Source organism: Gavialis gangeticus, unplaced genomic scaffold, assembly GCF_001723915.1.
Source record: "Gavialis gangeticus isolate Ggan-Ray unplaced genomic scaffold, GavGan_comp1, whole genome shotgun sequence".
NCBI classification, from domain to species: domain Eukaryota; kingdom Metazoa; phylum Chordata; order Crocodylia; family Gavialidae; genus Gavialis; species Gavialis gangeticus.
In genome coordinates, this window is record NW_017729022.1 from 161,569,872 (window position 1) to 161,577,659 (window position 7,788).

The following is a 7,788-nucleotide window of genomic DNA, read 5'->3' on the forward strand; positions in this document are numbered from 1 at the left end:
AAAAAAAAAAAAAAACCCCTCCAGCAACTAAAAAGTATAAACTTCAAGATTTAAGTTATACAGAAATCCAGAAAAAGAAGAAACCCAAAACATATTATAACTTAGCAAAATCCCCCAATAATACTGGATTTAGTCACCTTTCACCTAGCTAGTTTGAGTGCATCTGGAAGTACAATGTGTACAGGTATAAAAATATAAGAGTCGGACTCCTTATCTCAGGGTCAGCATCCTACATCCTCATGGCCCAATCTAGTCCATGAAGAGGCTGGATCTGGCCCCAAAAGGTCCAGAGGATGAGGCAGCATAAAGCTGCACCAAGCAGCCAGTTCCCACTGCAGCATCCTCCTCGGAAGCCCTCCCTGCTGCTGCTCTGTGCCTGTTGCTAAGAGGCTGGGTATCTGCAGTGAGGATAAGCATAGGCAGCTTGAGCTCTTGGGGAGACTGGGGCAGGGGTGGAGGAGAAGAGAATGAGATGGGGGATGGGACCATGATTTACAGCAAAATGAGGCTGACACCTGCCTGAGCCAGCTTGATACCAGTACAATGAGGTGTATGGATCTTGCAATACAGAAAGGTCTCAAGAGCAAAATGAGCACCAAGTAATTTTCTCAAAAAAATTACAATAAATGTATATAGACCAGAGAAACAGAAAGTGAGTAGGTTAAATCTTAATAACAGTCTCAGTGCCGATTCAGGCATATGCCTCCCACTGTTTTTGGCACATGCCTTTTTGCCATTCCTTGTGAGAGACTGCTATTAAAAAGGCAAACAAAATAAAATCACAATGAAACAGTCCTACTGTTAAATAAATACGTTACTCATGCTACAATTTATATTGTATTATTGAAGAGCTATTCAGAGATTGTAACTTTGAGGGCAGGACTATCTTTGGAGGGAGCCTAATCAATCACCTCATTCCCAAAGTAAGTCTAGTCCAGTTTTGGTGCATAAATAAGCTATGTTATTGGTAAGTTAAGAACGCTGAAGGTGAGCATTCATGTTTGAGTTCTGATGGATAACCTAAACAATTTATAGATAAAAGTGTGTAATCTTAACTAAACAACCTCCTGAAATCAAAGAAAGTAAATCAGTTATTTAAAAGAAATCAAATGAGCTGGCTTGAGAGAGAAATTTATGCATACCAAGACTCAAATCCCATTATCTGCTTCTGACTACCAAGGTTAGATCGTTTCCTTTCCAGGAATACATAGTTTAAGCATGGTGATGTTTTACAGAAGCTGCTATTAAGTTGCAGCAGTATTTCAATAGCCTTCTAAAATCTTTAAAGGAAAATTCAAATCTAATTCATTGGCAGTGCTCTCACAAATTTCACTTCAGAATGCTGAAGAAATAGTGATGAACTGGAAAGCAGCAGCTTATCGATGCTGCTCTGTGCTCTGCTTTGTTCTATCAGATTGCTTTTATTCACATAACAGCATGAACTGTGGTAAATGCCATCAAATTGAAGGAAAAAGAGCTTATTTGCTTCTCCATTTAAAGAGGCTTTATATTGTTCTTTTCATAATCTTACTAGAAGAGGGGGACACACCTCTTTTGGAACACTGAAAATTTCATTGCTCTCATCTAATTTCAGACAATGAATAGGTCACCTGGTACTATTCCACATGAAGCACCATCCCAATCACTCCTGCTCTTGAGGCAGAAATTATCAGTCACTTACAACGTTGGGGCTATATATTTAATTTCATCACTGTTTCACTAGAGTTGAAATTCTACTTTAAATGGTCTAACCACCATACATAAAAAGGTTCAGTTGCCAAGATAACCTCTTTTTTTTAAATACAGCTCTAAAGTGTCTTTAGATGTAACTACCCAACCAAGACACAGCTTTTTGCAAACATTCTTTGGAAAAGTAGTTCATCTTTCAGCGTTCAGTAAGGAAACTGCATAAGCACTGCCAGATAGCTAACTTCCCAACTATTAGCAGGATTTTACACCCAAGTGACTTCTTATATTAGTATAGCATCAAATGACTTTGGCCCTATGTATGTGTATAGCATTTATTCACTTAAGGATATTAAGATAGTAAATTAGGTTTGTAAAGAGGATTACTTGCACACAACAAGAAGTAACTCAAGCACTTAAGGCAGTAGTTCTGGACTGGTTCAGCACTGATAGCAGCAAACACTCAAATGTCTCATGGGCCACACAGCCTTCAGGCCCTACCTCAACTTTGTCATACATGTCTGCTTCCCCTCTGCAGACTCAGATGAATACCCTACCCCACTGACTCCCCATTGCACCCAGACAGTGCCCATTCTGCCCCTACTAGTACCCCGCTCTGTCCACTCTCTGAAGGTCTAGAATGGCCCCATTCTGTTCCACTCCCCCTTTAAGCCCAGGTAGCCCCAGTTCTACTTGTATGCATGCATGCCCGCTCATTCATGTAAATCAGAGATGCTCACAATCCTGTCAACTCTCCCTCTGGGACAGAGCTCTTCCAAGGCCATAAGGCCCAAGGCACAAGGCTATCCTGCCAAGCAGTCTCAAAGGCCACAGATACTGGCCAAATGGGTTGCAAACCCTTCAAAGACTTTCACCTTCAAATTAGAAAGTAAGTATAGAAATAAGAAAGGTCTGCTGACAAAAGTTTCATCAATCCTAAACATTCTTCTTAGCACTACCAGAATGCTTGTGGGGCTTTCAGGGTTGTTGGTTGTAGGGCTTTTAAAAACTTCCTTTTTTTCTGTAGTAGGAGGGAAAAGAAGAGACCTACTTTGATAGTTCTTTAGAGCACATTTTTTACAAATGTCTGTTGCCTGAAACAACTCAGCTGCATACCAGGCTTCTGCCTCATAGCAGAAGGCCAAGATTAGACAACTTCGGTGGCCTTTTTGATTAAATGGGGCTTAGATTTAAATCTGTCATTTGCAGTATATTGACAATTTCTATTAAAGACTTGATACAAATCATGACAAACACAGCAAATACACATCTTCCAAAAGACACTTACATGAAAATTATTCTGGAAGGTAAGATGGATTTTAGAATCTGAAAATATACAGATTTTGTATTACAGGGGCTCCTTCCCTCTGACATATAGGAGGCCCATCACTATCTTAACACTAGGAAAAATTCCTTCAGAGCCTTTTTGAACTGAGCCATTCAAATAATTTTAATAAGCAAGTGGAAACTTGGTTATTGCTTCAAGCATTCTACATAGAAATAAATGTGAGTTTAATTTCCTGTAAAGTGCAGTAAATTAGTCATCACTTAACATCTTAAACAAATACATAACCATTTTGCACTGATGGAAGTTATCCCCTATGTCACACTGATTATATTAAAAGAATATTTTAGTAAGACTGAAACAAATTAACCTACCCACAAGTGCTCTCCTGCAGGGCACTTTACTTTAAATTTAAATGTCCCAAAGGATCAGAGTTAACACAACTGCAAATTCCCTGCAATATTCATGCTGCTTCTTTAATGACCTCTCGTACTGCTCCATAGATAGCATGGCAACTACTATAGAAGGAGATAGTACTTAGAGAAAAACGGTAAGAAGTCCTACTACGTCAATGGCATTTTTCTCTTATAAAAGACTTTCTGCTTACTTGGACTGTGCAGAAAAGTTAGCAGCAGCAAATATAGCAGCTTCAACTTCCACATTGTCATGGGAATCCAAGCTCTGGCGAATACTGTGATGTGCATTCTTCCTTTCTGGAATGATGGACGCCATGCTTCCCAACATCCTACAAAAATAAGTCACAGCAACATCAGTAAGCAGCTAATTCAATGTTGAAATAAACTTGAACCAAAGTTAACGTCAGTTATAAAAATAATAATTGGTTCTGCAGCAGTATCTTTGGTAAGCCTCTAGCTTACAAAATATCTTGCCAAAAGCTGTTTTTTACTAGACTGAAAATATCTGTGCTTCTTCTCTTTCTGCAATGATATGCAGACATCCCTAACAAGTCAGGAATATAGCCAGAATATGTACTAACAAGGCATTTGTTAAGTAACCCTTTACAGAGGTTCAATTACAGTTGCAAAAAAATCTCAGAGAAGACAGCAGTGTTAACACCACACATTTTCCATTAAGGTGAAGTTGCTCACATTCAGCAGAACATCCAACCTGGTCTAGGAAGGTACAATTCATAGCACTCTACAATGTTTTGTTTTATAAAGATTTTGACTGTGCATTTTAAATGGGGTTTCCGGGCAATGAAGAGATTGCTTTTCACATACAAACTAAGTTCACTTAGTGTGGAGGAATGTTCTTAAAGTTTAAATATCATGGGACAAAGTTTCAAGAGCAGTGGTAAGTGAACAATCTCATGGGGGCAACAAGAACAGGGATTAACCTCTCCCTCACAAAATAAAGTATAAAAAAAGAAATTATTACAGGTCTAGCCCAGGAAGCAGTGTGGCTGTGTTAGAAGTATGCAAACCATTTTGATCTCAATGTATCAAATGGGAATGCATGCTATTAACATAAAAAAATTACATGCTTAAGAGGCAGAACACAAGTTAAGGTTCTTGTCACACGCTTAAGTAATTGAAGTTGCAGGCACAAGATTCAAATCTGACTTAAGATACATCATACAATTCTCACCACCCTAAATAAATTTATAATACTCCTCTCCATCACAAATACCATATTTATTTGACTTAAGACAACACCCCCAAAAAATAAAATACTATGCACAGAAAAATTCTGATTGGAGGGTCATCTTTAATTCATTCCCATGACTGCTGCAGGGGTGGGGGGAAGCAGTGAGGACAGCTGATGTGGGAAGTCAGAGTTTGCCTCCTGCTTCTGCCTGCCCTCCTGCTACCTCTGCCTGCCCCTCCCCACAGCTTCTGCTCTCCCTGCCCCTCCCCACTGCCTTACTCCAAGCCAGCAAGTTACATCCTTGTTCTACCTGAGGCACCAAGCACAGCCCCAGTATCTCTTTTTTTCTACCCCTTAAAAACATAAAAAGCTGTCTTCAATCATGTATTTGATTTTGGACAAATGAAAACATTCCACTTTTCCTACCTGTCACTGCAGACTTATCTTACACAAGTTTATAGCAAATCCAAAGAACTGATATTCTGTGTAGCCACCACATAAATCCTTGTGATAAGCAAAATAAAATTAAAAAATGTACCGAAGTGTGATGGCCCGCGCAACCGGATCATTGCTATGAATTACAGAAAACACTCTTTTCACAAACTCATCCACATTCAGGATCTTCTCCAAGTGCTTCTCGCTCTGTTGTGTAACTTTCAGCACACACAGCCTCAGGAAGTTGTTTCTGTTAGTATAAAGAAATTAGTATTTATAAATAGTTTTGTAATAGAAATTTATACAAATAGGTTGCAAACCAACATAACAATTACAAGTTTTCAATGAATAAGCTATAAAAGATCATTTGAAAACCTCTCAAGTTTCTACTTTGTGCTATGATTAGTGTACTTTGGGGGCCAGTTCTTCCCATACTGAAGCTAACAGGTCTTGACAATTGATTATGTTGCGAATCACAGTAAAGAGATCCAAGTCTAAAGGACCTATGTTTACAGTTTATACATACGCTTACGGACCAGACCCTGCAGCTGCTCCATATCCAGAACAATACCATTAACCTTAACATTAGAAATCCAGGTTTTATGCTTCCCACAGAAAAACAGAGAAAACCACAGATTTCCTGGTTTTATTAGTGAAAACATGGATTTTCTCTTTTAGAAGAGAAAGCCACAGATTTCCCCCTTTTGCAAAGAGCTCTGCAGGCGGGGGGGGGCAGGGGCAAGGGGAGGGGAAAGTGAGGAGCCTGCAGCTTTTAGTCAGTCACAAGGCCTAGATCAGGCTCACTTTCCTCCTGAAGCCTGTGAAGTGATAAGTGGGGCTTGCAGGGGGCTGGTATGGAAACTGGCTGGTGGCTGAGGAATCAGGGAGCTGTTGGGGAAATACACAGAGTACCTAGCCAGCGCCTCCACATGCAACTTGCCTTAAAGGCTGCTAGAGCCGCTTTGGTTTCACGTGCCCCTGGCCGGGCACTCTGGCAGCAAGCGGGGAGATGTTGGAGAAATACATGGAGTGCCCAGCCAGGGGCATGTGAAACCAAAATGACTCTAGCAGCCCTTAAGGGAGGCCACACATGGAGGCATCAGCTGGGAGCAGGAAGATGTGGAGCCAGCCAGGCACTCTGTGTTGTTCTCTCTCAGGGGACAAGGGGGACCCACACCCCCAGACCTGTGCAGGGGGCAGACCACTGGCTCGAGCTTCTGTCCTGCTTCCTTCCCACGGGGCCACTGTAGCCCCACAGGCAAGACCCGGGATGGCTGGAAACAGTGGGGCCACACTGGGATCTCCTAGTAGCTGCTCACTCTGCGCTGTCCCAGCAATGTGTCTCCTGCACATGAGGCTGCACTGAGAGAGGTGGCATGGGGCTCTGCTACTCAGAGCAGCAGCAGGCATGGGAGGCACGGCGGGGGGTAAGGAGATCCTGGCATGGCCCTGCTGTTCCCAGCCTTGCTGGGTCTTGCCTGTGGGGCTACAGTGGCCCTGCAGGAGGGAAGCAGGGTAGGAGATCAAGCCCACAGCCTGCCCCCTGCACAGATCTGGGGGTGTGGGTCCCCCTGGTCCCCCAGAAGTGCACACAGCTGCCAGGAGCCAGCCCCACCCCTGCCCAAGTCAGCAGCAGGCAGGCACCAGTAGGGGAACCAGCTCCATGCTCCTGCTGCAGCTGCCTTCTGTTGGAGGCAGGGAGCTGTAGACCTGGGTCCCTGGTCCCATAGCCCTGGCAGCTGGGGGCCTCCTCCAGCACAGCAAGGAGGCAGGGGCTGTGGGTGGGGGCCAAGGGGCACAAGAAGGGCTGAGGGGCCGTTGTGGGAGCAAGCAGGGCACCAGCAGGGCTGGGGAGGCTGTGGGGGGGAAGTGACAGGCACCAGCAGGGAGGGGGATGTGCGGGGTCCGTAATTTTAATCACAGATTTTGGGGGGTTTTAATCAGAATTTGCAAATTTTTAATCACAGAAAACCAGGATCCCTGCTTATCATTAGCCTCCATACCCTGCCCCTGCCACTCCTCCCCTCACCCCACCTCCCCACCTTCTGCTCTGGCGCCAGCCTCTAACCTGGCCCCACCAGGAAGGGCCACAGCTTCCCATTGATGCTGACTGCTCCAAGCTGCAGCAAAAAATAAGCTGGGGAGGGGAGGGAGGAGGCAAGCACAGCTGTGGTGGGCAAGGGCAGGTGGGGGTGCCGCAGGGGCCATCACGTGGAAGATTTTACACATGGCAGGGAGCATGGGGGGGACACATGGTAGAGGTCAAGCGGCAATGGGGACAGCAGGGCAAATTAGCATAGGCAGGGCTCTGACCCCTCACACCCCACCACTGCTCTCCTCGTCACAGCACTGTGGGGAGAAGAATTTAAGACAACTTTCCCCTAATCAGATTTTATATAGGGAAAATTAACACATTTATCATTTTCCATGTACATAATAGAATTATTGGGCAAGTCATCTTAAATACAATGCTGTCCGGGAGTCAGGTAAATACAGGCATACCTCGTTTTATTGCGCTTCGCTTTATTGCGCTTCGCAGATATTGCGTATTTTTTACAAATTGAAGGTTTGTGGCAACCTTCATTGTTGTCTTATTTTAAGAAATTGCCACAGCCACCCCAACCTTCAGCAACCACCACCCTAATCAGTCAGCAGCCATCAACATCGAGGCAAGACCCTCCACCAGCAAAAAGATTACAACTCACTGAAGGCTCAGATGATGGTTAGCATTTTTTAGCAATAAAGTATTTTTTAATTAAGGTATGTACATTGTT

At 43.5% G+C, this 7,788-nt stretch overlaps 1 protein-coding gene across 2 annotated transcripts in view; it reads right to left on the bottom strand.

The window, feature by feature from the left end:
• Positions 1-7,788, bottom strand: part of INTS7 (integrator complex subunit 7) — a 43,373-nt gene that overhangs the window by 28,333 nt on the left and 7,252 nt on the right. The window contains exons 3-4 of one of the 2 annotated variants that reach the window (XM_019516426.1): positions 5,118-5,264; positions 3,579-3,716 (exon numbers count right to left, since the gene is read on the bottom strand). In XM_019516426.1, coding sequence (XP_019371971.1) covers positions 3,579-3,716; positions 5,118-5,264 — 285 coding nt within the window. Of the gene's footprint in view, positions 1-3,578; positions 3,733-5,117; positions 5,265-7,788 lie in introns of those variants that run through there. The other variant, XM_019516427.1, reaches the window with a different exon arrangement.